A 21,497-nucleotide genomic window follows, 5' to 3' on the forward strand; every position below is an offset into this window, starting at 1 on the left:
TTGCACTAGACCATGTTGCCCAAGGCTCTGTCCAACGGGGCATTGAACTCCAGGGATGGAGCATTTATCACTTCTCTGGGCAACCTGTTCCAGTGCCTCACCACCCTCACAGTAAAGAACTTCCTTACATCTAACCTGAACTTCCCCTGTTTAAGCTTGAACCCATCACCTCTTGTCCTGTCACTACAGTCCCTGATGAAGAGTCCCTCTCTAGCATCCACAGTAGACAAGCAATATAGAGCAAGGTAGACAATTAATACTATGTGGATAACTGTAGCTGACTCATTTTGTATTACTGCATATGATGAATTAAAACAGCATTCCTGCAAGACTGTGTGAGCACATTCCATTATGTAATGTTAATTTGTGAGTAAACTGGTATTTTATTAATTTTGGTTATTCTTACTATAAATACAATCTTCTTTTAGGTGCATCTTGTTCCTACATTGTTAATGACACCTTTCTGTTTAACATAAATAATAGAACAATCACAGTCAGCAAACAGATCTTCATTTGAATTTAAACTGCACTAATTTATACATTTATGGAAATACAGATGACTTTTTTTTTTCTGTTACTGTACTCATTACTTCTGTAATCTTGTCTAAATAGCTGATGTTTTGTATTTCCAAAACACACTGTATTTGTAGCATACCATTATCTCATACCGCGGAATCTCATAAAGAAATCCTCCTTCCTCCAGCCTTATCTCCCACAATGCAGAAAGGTATTGGAAAGCTGTCAGAAGCAATACCTGACCAGCTCCCATGGAGCAGCCTTGGCCCCTGAAGTCAGCCTGAGCTGGTGGCAATGCCTCCAGGCAAACCCCACTGTTCCACTGTACCACATGAGTACAAGGTGACTGTGGCATTACTTTGGAACACATACTCTTGTAATCTCTGTGAGTTCTGAAAATTGCCACCATTTATACACTCATAAGGTATTTATAGATGGCAAGAAAATCTGTATTAACTAGAACTTTCTGATCCATTGGCTGCTAGAACAATTATTTTCAATGCCTTTTCAGATAGGAACCCTGGCAATTGTTTTTTAACTACAGAAAGATAGGGGCACTTTGTCTTCTGGCTAAAAGTCACTCTAACAAAAAGCAAACCAAAGTGTGCCAATGGCCATTTCTCAAATGTGTAGTTAGTTGAAATAGCCTTTAACGACTGTGGGAGGACTACGCATCATACCAGTCTAATAGCATTTGTAGTGGTTTCTCAAGGATTTGAAATGTCCTACGTGATAGCAACTCAATTATCTGTCCATTTGTTTAAGAGTAATATCTGCACATTATTGAGTGAATGACATTACTCAAATAACTGTGCTTATGCACCTTAAGTAAAGGCAGCCTTTACCAGATATTTGGAGAACTTGTGGAAAACGCAGGTGAAAATAGTCTGCTGCCATTTTGGAAACACATCTTGGTATTTCCTTTGTGTTATTCCCTAGCCATATTCCCACATGATGACCGTGTGCTGATGTCCGTGATAGCCAAAGGCAGCTGCCTGGGTTTTTTCTGAGCACTGAAGTGGGCACATGGAGCTGTGCGCTGCTGGCATCCCCCCGGTGACCAGGGCAGCATTTGGAAGAGCCCTGCTGGTGAAAGAAGAGCTGGAAGGAAAATGAATGCTCCTCCTCTCTCCCTGCCTGCTCCAGTGAGGAGAGACCTCAGAGGTACCTGGGAGAGCGCCCACAGCAGCAACCCGGGGCTGGTGCTGCCCGTGCATGTCTGCTGCCCAGAGCCTCACTTGCCTCCCGCCTGGAAGACAGATGTGTGCGCCGAAAGGGCTGGCCCTTGTGTGGGATGACTTCAAGTCAGGATAAAACCTGGGGAAAATGAGATGGGGAGAAATAAGTGTTTCTTTTAGGGGAAAGAGTGGAAAATGTTCATTGTTTCAGTCTCTGGAGCAAAACACTGCTGCCCCCTTTACCCCACATAAGTGGAAACTTTGGCAGCGTGAAAGAGGTGGACAACCTGTGCCATGTAAGAAGCCATGACAAGAGATTGGGATGTGATTGGGCTTATCTCATTTGGATCTGTATTTGGAACTGCTTCCATAATGGGATATTCTTTGGCCGCGTGGATAGACAGCCGAGCTGTCTGCTCTGCCACTGGGAAGCCACAGGCAGCCAAGGCATCAAGCCTAAGAAGGCACACCCAAGCAGGAAGGATGAGCAACCTCACCCCTGCTCGGACCGAGCTCGAATGAGCCTAGAAATGCTCATTCAAGGCAGGTGTTTGCACTGTGTGAGTGCAATTACGTGTTTATACACAGCTATGTGAAATTATTACGTGCAAACGCGCTGCCTCTCAAGCCGTGTTGTGGTACCGGAGCCCTGGGGCACGCATGGGCAGCCCCAGCGCCCTGCCCCGGGACAAGCGCCTCGACCTTCAGGTCGAGGTTCCACCGTCGCTGCGGGGCTCCCCCCGCGCCGGGACTGAACCAGAAGTGCCACCGCTCCCGCCCGCCGCCCAGGTAAGCGGCTCCCTGAGGAAGGCTGCCAATGGCGCGGCCCGGCCACCGCCGCCAGCCAATGGGAGCGCGCTTGGCGGCGGCCCCATGGAAATGTGCCTGGTGGGGAGCCAATGGGGCGCGGCCGGGCTGCGGGCGGTGCTTTATCAGCTGCCAGGGCCGGCGGCGGTTGTGGCCGCTCGTCCCTTTCGCTATCCCTCCCTCCTTGCTCTGCGCCCCGCCGTGCAGCATGGCTGGGCTGGGCGGCGGCCCTGCAGCCTTCGGGCGCTGCACGCACGCCGTGGTACGGGCGCTGCCCGAGTCCTTATGCCGACAGGCGCTGCGCAGGGCGGCGGGCCCGGAGGTGGACTTCGCCCGCGCGGAGCGGGAGCATCAGCTGTACGTGGGTGTGCTCCGGGGCAAGCTGGGGCTGCAGGTGCTGGAGCTGCCGGCCGATGAGAGCCTCCCCGACTGCGTCTTCGTGGAGGATGTGGCTGTGGTGTGCGAGGAGACCGCGCTCATCACCCGCCCAGGCGCGCCCAGCCGCAGGAAGGAGGTACGGTGCTGTCCGGTATGGCCCGGTCCGGCGGAGGCTACGGGAGCGGTCCTCGCACCGCGCAGGTGGGGCTGGGGCGGCCGCCCCGTCGGGTGTGTCCCCGGGCCCGCCCCAGAGCCCCGGCGGGAGCGGTGAAGGGGGGCAACAGCGGCAGCGGTCGGTGGCGGAGCGGCTGCTCTCAGCGGCGGGCCCCGGGCAGCGGCTCTTGCTGGCCTCCTGCTGCCGTCCCGGCCGACAGAGCCCGGCGGCGCTGGGGCTTGTCGGGGAGCGGTGTTGTGCTCCTAAGAGCAAGTGGTCAGTGAGCTGTGACTCATCCTTTCTGCGGGGCGGCTGGCTCGGTCCTGGGGGACGGATTGTCGGTGGTCTGCGGGGGTCTGTGTGTCCCTGCTGCAGCACTGCCCCATCCAAGCCTCGTTTGCATTACATGAGCTGTGTTCCAGGCAGCGTGTTACTGGTACCTGAGCCAAGTGCACCTTGTCTGTGTGCAAGAGCTGGTGTTTGTTTTGGTGGACTTGGCATTAGCATCAGTGCCCTTGAATTTGCTGTGGCCTTCCCTGGGCAGCCGCTGCAGGCCCCGTGGTGAGAGGTGTGGGTGTATGGGGGATGCAGGCTGCCTTGTTGGAGAAGGGTGTGAAGGGTGCACAGCCGTAGGAGTCCTATTTTAGGTATTCTTGGGGTTTCCTTAACATGCTCAGCCCATTTATAAGCTAGCTCAGGCAGTGTATGCGTTTAAGTGTCACCCAGTTTTCTGCTCAATGAGTTGTAAGTAGCAAATTTAACCTTACTCAAAAGCTGCGAGCTACTCCACTGGCAATCTGCCTTCCTTGTAAGCATGCTTTAACATAACCCTCTTTCAGTTCCCGTTTTCTCTGTGGTACCATAGCTCATCTTGTGATCCACAAGCACATACTGTGCATGTGGGACAGAGTTGGGCTACAAGCTGTAGTGTAGCAGTAGTTGCTCTTGGCCATTGAGTGCAATGCATGAGTGTCTCTACTTGGTATTTTTGATATAGTGCTCTTCATGTAGCGATTACGAAGCTCACCTGAATTTTGCCCAACAGTGCAGGAGTCTGTGACTCTGTACACATCCTGTACATGTGCATTTCTTTGTGTGTACCCATATGTGTTTACCCTTTGAAGCACATCTTGGTGCCCTTAAAGGTGATGGCATCAGAGGAAAGTATGTTTGCCACATGCTACTCTCAGAAGCAGCTGTTTCTCAGCCGGAGTCCAAGTGAGTTTTCACTGGTCCTTCCCATGACTCACTGGTATATAGCTCTGGGACTCCTGCTGCCGTTTGCAGTTTGCCCTTTATGAGAGTAGATTTACTTCTTTCCATGGGTGACTTGTCCAAGCACAGTCATGAATCAAGAGAAGAGAAAAAGATTTGAAGCGTAATTTGAACCTCGTTAGTTTTCTTGGATAATGGAGCAAATCCCTCCCTTGAGTCTTCTGAAGTAGAAAAAGAAAAGTAATTGAACAAGTGTCCTCTTAAAGCTATAACAATGCACTGCAGTGTAGTGCTTGTCTGAACATGTTGTTCTTAATTATTTACAATTGGTTCTTCTGGGAACATCATTGCAGCAGTGTCTTGCAGAGAGGGGGAGAAGGTGCACATTTGGGTGGGATGATGCCTGTCTGCTCCTAGTCCTTCTCCCCTTCAAGGCATCCTGTGGCATAGCCTCCCATCTCCAGCATGGTAACTGAGTCAGTTGTGTTTAGCTTATGAGTCTGCTTTGTCTGAGTAGTGCCCAGAATGTCATTTTGAAGCCAGCAAGATAGTTAAGGCTTTAGAAAGCAGAAATACACACATGACTACTTTGTCTAGAGCTCTGCATGCCATGGTGGAGGGCTTGGTGTGCGTCTTAGGCTTCTTGGTGAACATCTATGATGATTCGGCTGTCAGAAGGAGCCCCCCAAGAAGCAGCAGTGTTTCTTGTAGCTTCATAAGAGGGCGTTTTCTATTGCAGCTAGAGCTTCTCTGCTTTTGCTGTCTCCAGCCCTGGTTCTAGAGGTTCCAGCTGCAGGCAACCCAGCCACTTACTTAATCCTGTGGCCACCTAAAGCTGAGGGAGTTCAGTGCCTGCCCCTGACCCTCCTGTTCATCCTGGTGGGTGTCTATCAGTAGCCTTTTCTGAGGCTTACATTCAGTCTTTAAATTCCCTATGGGGATAATTCCTGTTCTCTGGTGGCAGGAGAAGTTGCTGTGGGGTCTGCTCTAGTATCTGCCCTGTTAAATGGCTTCACTAGAGACCTTTAGTGGAGGTGGAGGCATCTGTATAAAGCTGTGAACTGCCCCAGACGGGTGAGGGGGACAAGGGTGAGAGGTCCAGGCTGAAGGATGGGTCTGAACCGTGGGATCTTGTGGACTTAAACAGAGACAAATGCAAAGTCCTGCCTCAGGGAAGGAATGTTCCCTGGATGGGACTGAATGGGTGAGGGATAGAGCTGCAGAAAAAACCCTGGGTGAGGTCTGGTGGGCAGCACAGTGGCCATGAGCCAACAGTGCGTCCCTGTGGTAAAGAAAACCAATAGGACCCTGGGCTGTGTTAATAAGAGCAGGTCCAGTAGACTGAGGGAGGCGATTACTCCCTTTGCTTAGCACTCACAGGCCACATCTTACCAAGAGCGTGGAACCAGGCTCTTCAGCTGTTTGGCAGGAGGGCAAGGGACAACAGACCTGGATTGAAGTATGAAGTTTTAATGGGGTATAAGAAGAAGCCTTTTCATGGGGACAGCCAAGCAGTGGAACAAGGGTCTGGAGAAGCTGTGCATCCTTGGAGGTTTTCAAGACCCAGCTGGATAAAGCCCTGAGTAACCTGGTCTGTTCTTATAGCTGCCCTTGCCTTGAGTGGGAGGTTGGAAGGGACCTCAGGGTATTTCTAGGCCAATGTGAATTTTTCTGTGAGCAACTGTATGTTATGGTATGTGGAGTCAGGCATATGTCAGTTGAACTGCCATGAAATCTCCACTGTCAAGAGAGCAGACAGTATTAAACCTAGATTGCTCCTGGCCTGATGGATCTGCTGCTAGAAAATCAGGATGAAGCTCTGTGAAACCAGTTTCTTCATGCTGCCTCTGAAAAACTGCACTCCTATTTCAACTGCCTTTGTCAGCCTGGTATGAAAGTAAACCAAGGCTGTTGCAGTGCATTGTCACTTGCATGGTCAATTGGGTAACAGAAGGAAAGAGTGAATGCAGCCTACCTACAGCACTGGTTTCTCAAAGTGAAGTCTCGTTTTATGTAATGTGTAAGTGCAAAGCCATGAATATTTTAGCAGCACAGTTGGCCCATGCCTGGATTAACCCAGTTAACATAAAGCCCAGCTCCTGAGCATGCACTCCTGACCTAAGCCTCCCTGTAAGGCAGGACCCAGCCAGGCTTGTCTTGCTGATTTCAACTGTGTAATGGATGTCTGTACAGAGCAGGCAGGAGCAGTTGAGGAAGCGGATGAGGAAAGCAGGGTTGTAGAGTACCATTTCTGCAGAGAATTAATAGAGGGAGGGATTGTGTCCAGGAAACGTGTCACAAGGCATGCAGTAGGTCAGGCTCTGAAGTCTGATTAGGCAGTGAAAGTTGAAGGGCACAGAGGGGCTGCCAAGATGCATCCCAAAGACAACAACCTGGTTGAATGCACAGCTGGAGCTGTGCTGTTTCAGGTGTGTTATGCTGCCTTACAAACTGCCCCATGCATGAACTGTCTCCATCTCCCCTGTTTCATGCTCCTGAAAACCCATAATGCAATATTGAAGAACTGATGCAGTGTGTTCTTTCACTGACTAGACTCCTTGTTAAGAAGGCTTGTTGTCAATTACTATAACACGGTATGGAGCAGGCAGATTTCTGCAGTAGTTTGCAATAGCATTGATTGAGCTTTTGAGTTTGTGTAGATACTGTTTTTTACCCCTCCAGTACTATTGGATTTTTTTTACTGATTGTCTGGAACAAACCAAAATAAAACCTGAAGTTCTGTCTGTTCTTGCTCCAAGTTATTGTAGGGAGAAAAAAAGAGTTGGATTAAATTTGGTCATGGTCAGTCAGTACTGGGAAAAAGCCCAGTATTTTTGTAGTAAAATAGAACCATTAGTCATGCATTTAATGATTTGCTTGCAAGAGTGAGACTTAGTCCAATGTATTATGTTTCTGTGTTAATCAACTTCTGAACTTACTTTAAAATTCATAGTTTCTTGAGTGTTGGGTTTAGGAGAAAGGTTAAAGGCTTTTGAAGTAAGCCAGAGGTAAACTGTTAATGTGGATAAGCTGGTGTTCTGTTGAGCTGTGTGCAGTCACCAGTATGCTTGATGCTCAAGTTGAGTAACTCCAATGGAAAGGTTGTGATCGCTGATAAGATTGTCAGTTCCAGCACCTTTTGTTCCAGCAGTATGTTCTCAATTGTTTATTCCTCTAGTATAAACTCTTCACGTCACCTTCTGAGCACAATAGAGTTAGTTGCTGAGAAGAGCCCTCATCAGCACATTGCTCTTGTTGCCTAAGTTGTCTTTATGTGCTTGGGGTAGCACATAACAGCATTTCCACACTTTTGTGCTTATGCAGATAGATGGAAACCCAAAAGCTCAGCAAAATTCACCCACAGTGATCTGGCCTCTTCTCTGCTGCTGCATAAGGAAGGGAGAATATCTGGTGCTCAGGAAGCTTCAGGAGCTGCTGCAGAAGAAATCAATGCAGTTTCTTCCTCTGTTATCAAGAGGAAAATTCCACCCAAGAGTATTGTTGTTTCCCATTCCCCCAGGACACACTGGGGACAACTGGCAAACATCTCTCATTTCCATGGAGGATTAATACTTTCTGATCATTAGAGGGGCAAGAGATTACACATTTTAATACCACTTTAAATAATTCATAGTTCTTAAAACTTACAACAAATTGTGTCAGTCTTGTACATTTGCACTGGCCCCTCTGCATGTCCTTATTGTGCTTTAGCCTTTAACTTTGGTGTTCTGCCTAGAAAACTCACGATAAAGCACAGAGGTTACTACTGTAGTGTTGCTTAGGGCTTAAATAGTGGCTGGGTAAATTTAAGCAAAAACTTTGTGAAGGCTGGCAAAAATTAGCAATTGCACTAAGTACCTTTCCAACTTCTTGCCTGATTATGTTATGTTTCCTGTTATACACTGTGCCATACACATGCTCCTTCAGCCTATCCTTTTCAGCATCTTCTCAGTCTAACCTCACAACTGGAGTGAAAGCATGCAAGATACTGTCAATGTGTTGTTTTGTTATATTGAAAACAAGTTGAGAATTACCAGCCAGACATCAGATAAGATGTATACCCGAGTTTTAATGTGGGTTTTGATTGTCTTTGTGCAGAACCAGGTGTAATGATCTTCCACAAAGTGTGTCACTTGGAAGCTTTCTGCGGGAGCAAACGGGATGTTCATCATGGGTAGCAAAGTAACTCTTGTCAGCATCTGCATCAGTGTTTTCTATAATATGTTTCATTGGCTTTCATTTTTGGTGTTTTTGTATTGGCATATAAATTAACTAAAAAGCTTGCAGTAGAGGAGCAAAGGTCCTCAAAAAGTACTTAAGTTTGCTCTTAAACAGTATTGAGAAGTCTAAAAAAAAACCCCAAATCATTTGGACATTATCAGGTAGACATATCAGGAGCCTATGTAATGGTAGTATTGGTAGACATGAGGAAGGATCTTTTGGCCTCCTGAAACAGTCTGATTTCTTTCTGTGGCTCTGCCTTCCACCTCTTTTGCAGTTTAAGTGCTGCCTCTTGGTTTGGGTGGGTTGTTCTTTGGTCTTGAGGTTCACTGCTAATATAGCTCTGACCCTACATTAATAGGACTGCTCCTTGGGTGAATTGGTTACGCCAAGAGCTGTATTTTTTCATTTGCTATTTTGCTTCTGTGATCACAGATTTAATGAAAATGTTAGGAAGTAGCTTCTAGTCAGATCAATGAAAGTGGACTGTATTCATTGTAATTGATTTCTATCTATAGAACTGCAAAACAATCTTTAAGGACAGTCTAGGAGCAACTTGGGTTTCATGCTTTTCTAGCAGAGGCAATATTTAGACTTTGTTATTAAATTGTGGTGTGAAGTTCCTCAAGGATATCCAATTTGCTGACCAGAAGGTTTAAAAAAAGGCAGAAGCCAAATTAAATGCCTGTTTTTTAATCTCCTGTGGACACTGATTATTACTGTGCAAGCCTGATGTTGGCTTTTGTACCTTGTTAATCACTGTTCTGTTAGCTGTGATAAATAGCCCTTGGTGGGCTTATGGTTCAGTGCAAATGCTAAGTGGTTAAAGACTCCAAATAACCTTAAGCATTTCCTTAAGAAAGTGCAAAGAGCGTTTTCGGCTGCTCTGGCACATATGGCTTGGCGTTACCCTGCTCCTTCCCCAAGAGATTTCTGCCCAGGCTTTCAAATTGAACCTAAATCTTTGGTAGCATTGTAGACACTAGTTTATCACAGTCACTGCTAGAATTTTGGATTTGGGATCCAAAGGTGTGTTTGTAACATCCCCAGTGCAGGTTTCCTGATGGCTTTTGCATTTGTGTTTTTTAAACCCTATGCTTTGTACAAGCCTGCAGCTCCCTACACTCTCTGCAGTGCTGTCTTGCTAACTGTGGGATCTGACAGCATCTCGGGAGGGTGGTGGAGCAGAGGAGCAGAGCATTGTGATGCAGAAGAGCTGTGTGCTCTGCTTCTGCCTGGTGGCTTCTGAGATGCTCTGTTATGGAGAGCGCATCCCCCTGCGAGGTTTCCCATGCTGTACTGATGGCACAGGCCGCAGCTGCTCCCAGTGTTGTGCTAGGACACACACAGAAGCTTACATCTTCATTTTCCCTCTTCTGCTTCCCATGTGCTTCCACTTGCAAGCTCTCCTTCAGTCCTGTGTCTCCCCATCTGGGCTGCTCCCTTGCCCTCCGTGTCTCCAGATTGGCCTCCCGTAGCCCCTGTGTACTTGTCTCCCAAGCCAGGGTCCTGACATGTCCTGCCTGCCATGCTCCTACGCAGAGCCCAGGCTATAGTGCTGCTGGGCTGTACTGTACTTCCCATAGAAAGAACAGGAGCTGGGATGGCATCCCCAGTGGCAGGGCACACCTCTGCTCTTTGTGTAGCTATATATATAAGCCAGTGGGGTAGATAGTCCTTAATCTTTGCAGGCCCTACTAGCAGGTGGCTTTATGAGGGTAGTACTTTCCACATTCTGATACCATGTTCATTGGGTTCACTTGTTGCCCTAATGCTACATCTTGCCAAGCATCCTCCAGTTTGAAGGTCCTAATTATTTTATGTAAAACCCCTAATACTTCATATAAAACCAGTGGGATTCCTTTGGTGCTAATTTAAGAATGTGAGTCTCTGCTCTAGCTGTAGACAGGCTTTTTCCTTCAGGAAAAATTAAATGACTTGTTTTATGGCTGAGATGTACCTGAGATGGGTTTTGCAGTCAGCCAAGGCCACAGTCAGTGGCCACACTGTAATGTACCAGTTCTACATCATTTTGAGTAAAAAATAAACCCAAACAAGTACTTAAGAAATAGCGTGCTCAAGACTTGGAGAATTCATTTTCATTTCAGTAGCGACTCAGTATTTGGCACTATCTTTAAAAAATAATTGTGATAACTTGTTTCTGGAAGGTTTATGTATGTTAATAATATAGGAACTGGCTATCCATTTCTGGCTCTGGATGCCAACCAGAGTTCTCTGGCAAGATGAAATCATCTGTCTCATCTCAGTCCCAGCTGGCCACAGAAGCAAACTGAAATAAGACTGCCACATAATTGGATGCTATTGGCAGTGTTGCAATTGATTTTGCATTTCTCTGTTCTTTTTCTAAGGCTTAATGTAAGAGCTGTCAGGGAAGCTGAATCCCATACCTCATTGAAAGAGCAGTCCTACAGAGTAAGAATAATGCTTGTGCATATGTCTCTGCACTAAAGTGTGGTTAATGTCCTTTGAGTCAGAGAGTAGTGGCCATGGAAATAGTCATCTCCATGCAAACCCAAGCTAGAATACAAGGGCTTTAGAGAGAGTTTTTGGCCTGTTCTCCAGAAATAGCAAGCTACGTGTTTTAAAATTCTTTACATGGTCAGCAGTACACTTCAGACCATGCCTCTCTGCAAAGTTGAGTCATTTACCAGCCCTACAGAGTTAATTTTGCAAACAGCACAAGTACTTTACAGAGTTTCACCTACCCAGATAGCTGAGTGTGCCTGTCATCATTGTGCTTAAAACAGTAAAAGTGATGAATGTCAGTATTTAATGTTCTTCCAAGACTGTACAGAGAAGATGTGGTGTGGCTATTGCTAGTCATTAGGTATTCACTTAAGTTTAATGCAATACTTCATGGCTTTGTATCTGTTATAAGCCTCCGATGGGAATACTAGTGCCTGTGCAGCAATCTCTTATGACCCTTAAGGCAAGTGTTTGCTAATTCTCTGTGCTGGGATGTGACCTTATTGTGGCACTGTAAAACAACCAGCTTGCCTTGGCCACAGGGCTCTGGGTTAGGGCAGTCCCCTTTAGGTGACTGTTTCCAGAACTCCTAAATGCTGTATTCCTCCACTATTGCTGAAAGGCCCTTTTTACTGATTATTCATCTGGACCTAAAATGCTGTGTGAGGTTCTGGTTACCCAATCTGGAAACGCAGTGTAAACGGAGAAGTTGGAGGTGGATGAGAAGACCTTGCTGCAGTATAGGACTGCTGCAGTATGGAGTGGTGCTAATTAGGTAAATGCCTTCAGCTCAACATTATTTGGGGGAGTGGAGAAATAGGAGAGCTCTACAATATTTCAAATGGTGCAGAGAAAATGATTTGGGAGCAATAGTGTGAAACTTGATGACGTCCAGGGAAATAACCAGGCAGCTAATTCAAACAGAAGCAAGTACTTTGTCATGCAGTGCACAACTGAACTGTCAGATTCATTGCCAGGATGTTTCAGGGGCCAAAAGTACAGCTGAGCATCAACTAATGAAAGAGAGATCCATCAGTAGTTGTTTAACACTTTGATGCAGATGCACAGTATCTGGCTTTGGAAATATGTACACTGCCTCTTACAATAAGCTGGGGAAAATACACTGGTGACAGCAGCACTCTATACTAGTCCACTTTGTTATTCTTAAACTTCCAGTACTGACTGCTGTTGGAGTCAGGCTGCTTGGATATACAAGTCTCTTAGATCCACTTAAGCTGTTCATGTGTTATAAATAAGCTGTAATACTGATAGCTGTTTAGTGTACTCATTATGAGTCACTTGCTGTGATCCTGAAGGTCACGAGTTGCCCAAAGAACCTTACAGAGATCTTGCTGGTGTTTCCATCCCACCTGGCAAGGGGGACCTGTGTTCAGACTTTATCAGGATGCCTGATAGTATAAGATGGGCCATCACTAGCATGAGATATAGGTGCTCTGAGGTCAGATATGGGTTTATTTTTTTTTCTTCCCTGCCACAGTAAATCTGTCTCAGTTGGCAGAAAACAAAGATTCCACCATGAAGACAGTCAGAGATATTTCATGTCAGTATTATAAAAGCATCCCCCCACCCTGCTCTTTAGCAAGTCAGATTGACCCTAAGAAACAGTGCACACTTTGTAAAGCAGAGATTTCTCATTGGGAAATGTTTTTTCTAGCTTTTCCACATCAGCTGTGAAAACATATTGCCATCCAAGCTTTGCAAAATTATTCATAGAAAGGCCTAGCAATGAATACTTGGCATACAGTGGTTTGATATATTGAGAGCCAGGCTTAATGTTATGGAATGGAGTGTCCTAGAAGAGCCTTTGCAGAATGGTGCCAAGGGAAGGACAGACTCCCATGAGCCCTGCTGTCTATGTTATGGGACAGTTGTTGGCAGCTGATAACATGCCAGTTTGTGCTGTGGAGATGATGGACAGGCTTTTCCCAAATAGCCTGATAGAGATTGATTGAGCTTGAATATACCAGCATTGGTGATAGGAAATAGTAGCTCATTTTCAGAGTGCAAGGAGTCTTTTGGAAAAGGCACCACTCCTTTCTCTTTTCTGTCCCTATGCCCTGCTTAACAGCTAATAGCATCACTAAAAACTTGTGAAGTAGAACTGCTGGTCTTGTTTAAACTGCAAAAGGCAGAAATGGGACTGATGGGGGGGGGCAGGTTTGAAATGGCAGGCTGCCAGGAGTGCATCCATCTTATCTGAGGTAATGCCATGAGCAGCCTGAAAACTATTTCTGACAGGAGAGCATCAAACCAGCCATGCATTGCATAGGGCTGTCTGGAGAGCTTCAGAGGAGCAGGACTAGAAATGGTTTGGGCAGGATTGGATGGTAAGCACTCTTTGGCCGCCACGTTTACAAAAGTCTTCCCAGCCATCAGCCCTCTGCATGGAAGCCTGGTGTGGACCCATGGCATCAATGATGCCCTGATCAAATGGGCTATGGGAGTCTGGATGTGTAGGTGTTACATCCTGCTGGGCAGGGAGTGAGGGCTCTTGTGCCACATTTGTTTGCATTGGTGCTGGTCACTTAGCTGTAGTAACATTCCCAATGGGTTTGCCTGACCCGGTAGCTGGAGCCATGACTCCCCTGCTGCCTGGATGGCTGTAGCATTGTGTCCTTGCCATGCAGGATGACTGGGGAGTAGAAAAGGTAAATGCCAAGAGAGGTGAAACTAATACAAAGAAGGGTGACTGCAATGCATGGCTCTGACAAAGGCAGCTGGGTTTGTGGTCCCGGTGGGGAAATACTCCAGCAACTGTCCCCTCCGCTGGTTGCAAGCATGTCCTGTCTCTGCTGGGACTTGCTGTTTCATGTCCTGGCTTTGATATTTCCTGAGCATGGCTTTATCTTTCTCATTTCTCCATCTTTAGGGTAACCTTGGCACAGATGTCAGCAGCCACCAGAAACCACCAAAAGCTTTCGTGCGGTTGAAATGTGCTCTGTCTGTGCTTTGTCTTAAGGACTAAAAGCACTGCTTGTAATTCTGCACCAGGCTTCTCTGATTTTAACCTAGTTTCCACTCTGCTTAGTTCTCTTACCCTCTTTACAAGATTGCTGCACACAGCCAGAAGCTTAGTGGGAGCTCCTAGATGTCTAGCAGTCCTCCAGAGTGCAGCAGTATTCCTGAAACTTTGTGAGAAACAGGTTTGTATTACTCCAGGGTGGAATGTAAACAAGGGACTGCTAATAAAACTGTGTGTAAGGTCTGATTCAGACATATAAATCCAGGGACCGAGTCTAAAAATAGTGCCTTGTTTTGCATTCCTGAAAGCAGATTCACTGCATACCTACATCTGCCATGAAGCGCTATGATGGTAACAAACTGGACTTCTTGGGAGCAATATGGAAAGTGCTGAAAACCCATTTTAGTCTTACTATCCTTACAGAATACATATTGACAGTCATGTTAAATATTTAAACACATGGAATGGGCTGCATCTCCCTGAGCTAATCTCATGATCATGTTTTTCAATAGTGGAAAGTCTGACATAATGTAACATTCATCAAGATGATATGATTTTAGTTTAAAGTGTTTCTTACCCTTTAATATTGACTAGGAGATTTTAGACTGTAGTGTGGTGCCTTTGAAAGTATGTGGCTAATAGCACAATAGAACTTGCATGCATAGTATTAAATACAGCAATATATTATATTAATATAATTAGCAATATTAAATATATCCAGCAATGAGTTTTAAGAACAAGCTAAATCCATGTGGAGCATGGATATTTAAAGAACACTTAATCTTTGCCTTGCTTTTTACATGCTCCTGCAGGGCTGGGAAAGCTCTCTCTTCATTGGTGATTCATAAAGCATCTGACAAGCCTCCCGTATACATTGACTGCACTAGTAATGAGATTTTCTGTAGGTTTGCCCCTTTATACCTAGTGGAAAATAGATGCATTCATTTAGCTTGTTGGGAAGGCACTCCAGAGGAGCAGAGGATGTGGAGGTGGCTTTATCAGTCCCAGCTTTTCTTGTCATACGTACCCTATCTGGTGCAAGGTATCAGCCCCATCCCTGCACAGACACCAGCATAGGTGACAATGCCTGTAGATAAGATCAGCAGCAGAATCTTCTCAAAGTGTTTTAACATGCCTGAATAACTGCTCACACTGTGGTATGCGTCCTCTGACCAAAGCCCTGAATGGGAAGTGCAAGCTTTCCTCCTGAGCCCAGGTTTGGTGGTTTAGGAGCCAAATGCAGCTATGAGCACTTGTACTGAGAAGTTTGGGCTTCTGTTTCTAAACTCATCCTTGAAAACTGAGCTGCCTGTACGCTAGAAAGTGAGGCTTTTGTTTTTCACAAAAGGTATTCTTGCCCCCGCTTCCCCTGGTTTTGGTGCTGTAAGAAAGCTAAGCATGAGGCATAAGGCAGGAGTGAGCCATTGCATGCAGGAAGTACAGAAAATGTGTGTTGGAAAGTATCTGAAGCTACAACTGCTGCTGTATCAGCATAGGCTGTAGGAGACTGCATTTCAGTGAACAACTAGAAGGTATGAGGGTGACCCCTCTTGAAAGGAGCTAGGACTCTCCACAGTGTCCAGCATGGTCCATCGTGCCAGTGGCATGGGCATGTGTTCAGGTGAGACCTGGCATGAGAAGAGGGAATTTGTCTGAGTGCATCTGCATGTGGCCTAAGTCCTGAATTTCCAGCAAGGCTTTTTCCCAAGCTGATCTGTCAGTGGAAATTGCATTGACCCAGAAGTGATGCCTAGAAAGATGCTCCCTATGATGAAGCACAGGTGTGAGCTGTAGCATCCTACAAGTATCTGAAGTATTTACTGTAAGACGTTAGTCATACTGAGAAATCATCCAGATCAGCTGTAGTGTAGGCTTGCATGGTAGCTCAATCAATGAGACTAGAAAACATGGAAATACTTCATCCATCATGAATTGCACTCTTAGGAATATACCTGGAAGAACTTGGGTCTTGCCTGAGGTTCCTATGCGGAGTTTTCACCAGCTAGATTGCCTTGACAGAAATGCTTGCTGGAAGTACCTTGGGACTCGTGGAAAACCTAATTCAGTGTACTTGGAGGGTCAGTTGTTTGTTGTTTTCATAACACTTGCTTCTCTGGAGTAAACTGCTCCAGTGCCTTACTGTGGTGGTGCCTTACCAAGCGGTTTTCTGGGAAGCAGATTTTTTTGGTGGAACCTTCAGCACTGTACTTTCCAAATCCAGTTAATCTCGGTGGAAGCAGTCTTTTAGCATGGAAGCCAAGCAGACACCCACGGCAGCAGAGGGAAGAGCTATTTTAAAATGCTAGAAATTAAAAAGTGGGGTTTTTTTCACTTGCATTCCTGGGTCTTGGCCTGAACAAGGAGTCGAGGTGCCAAACTACTGCAAGAGCGTCTGTTGTTGCAGTATGTCTGGCTGAACCAGAAGCAGGAAATTCTTGTGAGAGCCTGTCTCATGAGATTGCCAGCCAGCTCTGAGCCTTACAGGTTGCAAGTGTGAGCTGGAGGGGTGGGAATGTGCTGGAGAGAGAAATATTTGATGTAAAATATTCATTAATAAGGTAAAATAGTTCAATGGATGTGATAGCAGAGTGTATGTGTGAGGTGTGGGGGTGATTTTCTGCTCTGAACATAAAAGCAAGAAGTGAATACATGAGGCAAATGTGCATCACCCTCCTTCTAGGGGAGGAGTAATAAGGAAGACTCTGTCTGGGTTGAACACTGGTCTGCTGCAATGTGGTGCTCTGCCTTTGGGTCTCCCTCTGGTTTGAAGGGGTCCAAATCCAGCCCCCTGGTTCATAACATCCTTCTTATAAGCTGTAGATCAGGAGTTTTTTCTTGCCCTAGGCTAGACTCTGCTCTAAAACTTTCCATGTTGTCGTGTGCAGAGCTGCCTTGGCTAGAGCAGGGATGCAGGCGCTGCAGTCAGAGCCCTGGTGCTTTAACCCCCCTGTCCAGTAGACTTATTCCACCTTGGCTCCATTTCAAGACTATTTAAAAGTCTGTAACCAGTCTATGCTGCCGTTTTCAGCATTATTGCTCCTGGTGGAGCTGTAACAGTGGGAGACTTTAAAGGAAAAGAACATAATGGAAACTGATTAGAAAAGTGGAGAAAGTCTTGGGGTACAATAAAGCATTGCCTAAGGGGGGGGGGTGGGGGGGGTGAGGTGAGGCCTTAAAAGGCATATATTCAATCACAGCAGGGCAGGAAATAGCTTTAGGAGCATTTTTTCTTTGGTCCATTCATAATGTGGCTTTTACCTCATTAACTTTCTGTTAACGCTTTCTTCTGAAATCCAGGGTAGCATATTCCCACTGAAGTCAATGTGAAGAGCTATTGAGTGCAGAGCACATGAATCCTCTTGTACAGATTAAACAAGAGAAGCTCCCAGTGTTGCTCTTATCCTAAAGGGATGAGAAGCACGTTGAGGATGTGCTGATGATGCGTGCTTTATTTACTCCATTTCCGTTGAGCTACAGTAAGCTTCCCAGAGGTGCCTTTTCTAGAGCCCTTGCACTGATGTTTTGTAATTTGGGTGTGCTAATGACAGTCCCTGTGAAACCAGTTGTGCTCCTGTTAGTGGTTACATTAACCCTGTTAGATTGTTAGAAGCTCTTGGTTTATGAAGGAATTGCCATAAAAGCTGCATGGCTTAAACTGTGCCTGATTGGTTAAGATCTTAGAGATTTTTCTCCTTCAGTCATTCCCTGCTTACCTAACAAATGAAAATTGTTGTTCTGTAGTGCTAAAATTGCGTTCCAGGTCTTTTAAACTGTGCTTCATTATATCCTTTGTAATATAAAGGATATATTTTAAATATGCAACTTAAAATATAAGTATTTTAAACTTGTAAAGGATAAAATTACATCCTTTAAGAAAGACAGCTGGGGTTTTGTCTTGCTGATGAAGCCCAGTTTGAATGACTTTCCTCATCAAGCCCATTTAATTAAAGATTCATTACATTCTGTATAGTGTAATAGTGAAAAGGCAGAAGTGTCCCCTGGGCAGCCAGCTGCTGAAAGGGAGGGATTAGCTATGAGAGGGGGTAAGAAGTTGTGGAAGTAAAACGCAGCAAGCAGGATACAGTTTTGATACTAGAGGAAAAGGGGCAGGATAGAGAGAAAAGTGGGGGGAAAAAAGAGGGAAAAGTGTTAGAATAGATTGCATGTGTGTCTGGGGGCTTTGCAGCCCTGGAGAAAGGGTAGGTGTGCATCTGTGGGGCTCATTTACCCTGCCTGTGCGTAGGAAGGTAGACCTCTCACTGTCCTCTGCTGCCCTCTAAGAAGGTTTATTGTAGACAGCACAAAAGATAGAGGATGGACTCATGCAGCCTTTTAAAAGCTGCTGTGGTTTGCAGTTATACCATCCTCGCTAGGGAATTAGGAAGCAGCAACACAGAAGGAGAATGGAAATCCATGAAGTGATGCCTTGAGCTTGGGATGGGAGCACTGGTTTTACCCCAGCTGCTTGGCTTAGTTTTTGTCCCTGTATCACAGCTGTGTTGTATAGGGAAGGAATAGCTTCTCAAGTAGCTGCTCCTTAACAATCACTTCCACAGACGCACTGAAAAACCTTTTGTGCCAGTGTCCTTAGTGGTGGTCAGGTCTGCACTGGAGAGATGCTTCATACAACTCTCCTCAAATGGTGCAGCGGTGCCACTGGAATATCCATACATGCCATTAAGTTGTAGATCCAACTTCTGCTTCAGGGTAGGGATGAAGAGCTGTGTATTGGGTTTTATTTGGAGGGTAGGGTTGGTTCTGCTTGAAATAAGAGAAGATTTGTTGGCTTATATTTGTATTTGAAAAGAGGACTAATTTGCATGGAAAGGGACATTTCGTGTAAGTCTCATGAGCCCGGAAAACATCCAGGCTACATTTAAAAACCTTGCTTGTACTCCTGAAGTGCCTGTTGATATTGTTTGCTCTGATTGAGAGGAAAAATCTTAAATGAAAAACTAAGCCATCCGAACGCCTGGGATGACAGACCAGACTTACTGTTCTGTGAGCAGCCTGCTGAAAACAGAACTAACTGCTTCTGGTCCCAGTTTTCCACATCTGTTCAGGTTTGCTTTTTGCTTAACTGGGTAGGGCTTCCTGTGTTCAGAGGAACAAAACAACCCATGCAGGTTCTTCTCTAGCAGGAGTTTAGTGACTCTCACTTGATTCCTTAGTGTTTGGAGGCATTTTGGTTCTCTGCCTGCTGCAGCCACTGGTTGGTGACTGGGCTTGGCCTCACCAGCTTTGCTCAAGCACAGCTGTGCCACCAGGGAGCTGGGCCCTGGCACTGCCATGCCATGTGCTGGGAACCCAGAGGCAAAGCTCCAAAGAGCACCTATAGCTTCCCTTGTCTGAGTGGCTGGGCAGGGATTTACCACTTTGTGTCTGTCCACAGCAGATCATGACCCACTTGAGCTGCAGAGGTGTGGGAAGGATTCCTTCATTTCTGTAAGAGCACTTGAAAGGTGTTGTTTTGTGTACCACGTGTCTGATGTGAACCTAGGTTTCAGGGAATGGGGAGATGGAGTAACACCTTGGTTCTGTAACGTGGGCCTTCCATGGCTCTGTCAGAGTTCTGTCTCAGTATTTCCACATTTTTGGGAGGTGTACCTGCACATGAAACTGATTAGGTTGACTTGTCTGGTTTTGCAGTTAATCCAGAGGGGTCCCAAAGCACTGTAGTCTGGATGGTTTCCTGCACACCAGGGCTCGGCGTGGCATCACTCCCCGCTCTGCTGAGCCAGAGTGCATCCGAACACATTCACAAACCTGAATATGACACAGTCTGTTTCTGCTGTCCTGTTACATTAGCAAAATTCCTTAGAAATAATCATGTGAAGGGATGATACAAGTGCTGAGCTCTTGCAATCCGAGTCCAAGTCCCCTTTGCAAGAGAGCTTGATGCACTGGGATTAAAGTGTACAAACCATGATGCAACACATGGAAATAGAAGTGCATTCTGGGTTTGAGTTTGCTTCCTGCTGGTTCCAAGTGAGAGTGTGCACAGGTTCTTCTGGGGCCTTAGCATATTTTGGAGACTGGTGGGTGACAGTGTTGCAGGTAGCCCAACATTACTTTTAATACTGCAAAAGTTGGTATCTGGGGTCTGATTTGCTCTACCACAAGCTCCAGTAACTGATAGAGGGCAGAGACCATGAGCTTGTCCAAGCATAATTCTTTTTTTCAAGGAAAGCCTACGTGCAACATGGAAAACAGTGTGCTGGAAAGCTTAACCCTCCATACATTTTAACTGAGATTTTCTTCATCTTATTTCTAAACAGATGCATGGAGGCTGCTGGTATCCCAGGCACAAGTGCTGTTCCGGGTGCCACCCCCAGTCAGAGGGGGGAGGTGGAAAACTGGGCATCTGAGACTTTTCAGGGCATGACCTGAACTTAGAAGTTTCAGTAAGAGGCAAGGGAAACACAAAAATAGTGTGTTTCTGTTGAAGGCCCTGGTGTGGTACAGTGAGCCAGGTAAGTGTCATGCGGAGCATCTCTGCCAGCACAGGGTTATATCAGTTCTGCTCTGTCCTGGGCAGACCTTGCAGAGCAGTCTGTTCTGTGAGGTGGGAAATTGCTATTCCAGGAAATACTGAAGATTATGGCAGATGTCCCTTCACTTTCAGCAGTTTGCTAAGCATCACTATCCCCAGCTGGGTCTCGTACCTATTTATGTGTGTAGATGTGAGTGTATAGATACATAGTGTGTGTAATTACGTGGTTGCTTGTTGATTGAGAATGATGCTACAGGAAACTGTAGTGTCTGCTGAGAGTTAAGTCCATTGTAGGTCTTCCTACTACTTCCTTCCAGAGGTAGGAAGAAGTGTCCTGAATGATGACCCTGGCTCAGTCTCCAAAATAGCATGGTGCTCTTGGTGATCACCTTTCTCTTTCATCCTTCTCCCTGACTCTATTCCAGGACACAAGATGTCCTATTCCAGGACATATTGTGGACAAAAGAAAAGTAGTTTCCTTTAGAACTGGCTGTTTTTCTTCCTATGGATGTAGGGTTTTTTTCTTCCCCCTCCTCTACTCTCAAGTTAAATGGGAAAACAAAGTATGCAGTATTTCTGCTGCAGAGTTAAATATTGATGAAGATTAAGATGCATTAAAAGACAAGGAAATCCATAGGACAGGAATAAAAATAAACAAAACCCAGAAAATTAAGAAAAGTTCAAGTGTATGAATAGCTCTTTATCTTCCCACCTTCCTGCATGACTTCCAGTATGCTTCAGCATCTCGATGCAAACATTCCAGTTTGACTGAGCTGGGGACAAGAAAGTGCTGTACAGTAATAGTTGGGGGGGGGGAGGATGTTCTGTGCTGTGTTGGTCTTGGACTTCTTCGGAGTATGGGAGTATTTTGGTTCCAGATGTTAAACTGTTGTTTTTTTCAGTAGCTTTGTTAAGTTGCCAGAATGTTGGATTTTTTGAAGGATTTTCCGAACCCCAGCTGATTATCACAGCACGCAGGAATCCAAGCTCGGGCTTGGTTTTGCTGTGCTGCAGCAGCTGTAGAAAATCTGTGTGAAGGCACAGGTTTGCAGCACCATCATGGAA

At 45.9% G+C, this 21,497-nt stretch overlaps 1 protein-coding gene across 1 annotated transcript in view; it reads left to right on the forward strand.

The window, feature by feature from the left end:
• The first annotated feature begins 2,599 nt into the window (after positions 1-2,599).
• The window catches only part of DDAH1 (dimethylarginine dimethylaminohydrolase 1), a 51,766-nt gene continuing 32,868 nt past the window's right edge, over positions 2,600-21,497 (forward strand). The window contains exon 1 of the mRNA XM_062606522.1: positions 2,600-3,015. Within this exon, the coding sequence (XP_062462506.1) occupies positions 2,710-3,015 (306 nt within the window). The 5' untranslated portion in view covers positions 2,600-2,709. The remainder of the gene's footprint in view (positions 3,016-21,497) is intronic.

This window comes from Pezoporus occidentalis, unplaced genomic scaffold (assembly GCF_034315485.1).
Source record: "Pezoporus occidentalis ecotype Australia unplaced genomic scaffold, CSIRO_AGI_Poc_V1 ctg97, whole genome shotgun sequence".
Taxonomy (NCBI): Eukaryota; Metazoa; Chordata; class Aves; order Psittaciformes; family Psittacidae; genus Pezoporus; species Pezoporus occidentalis.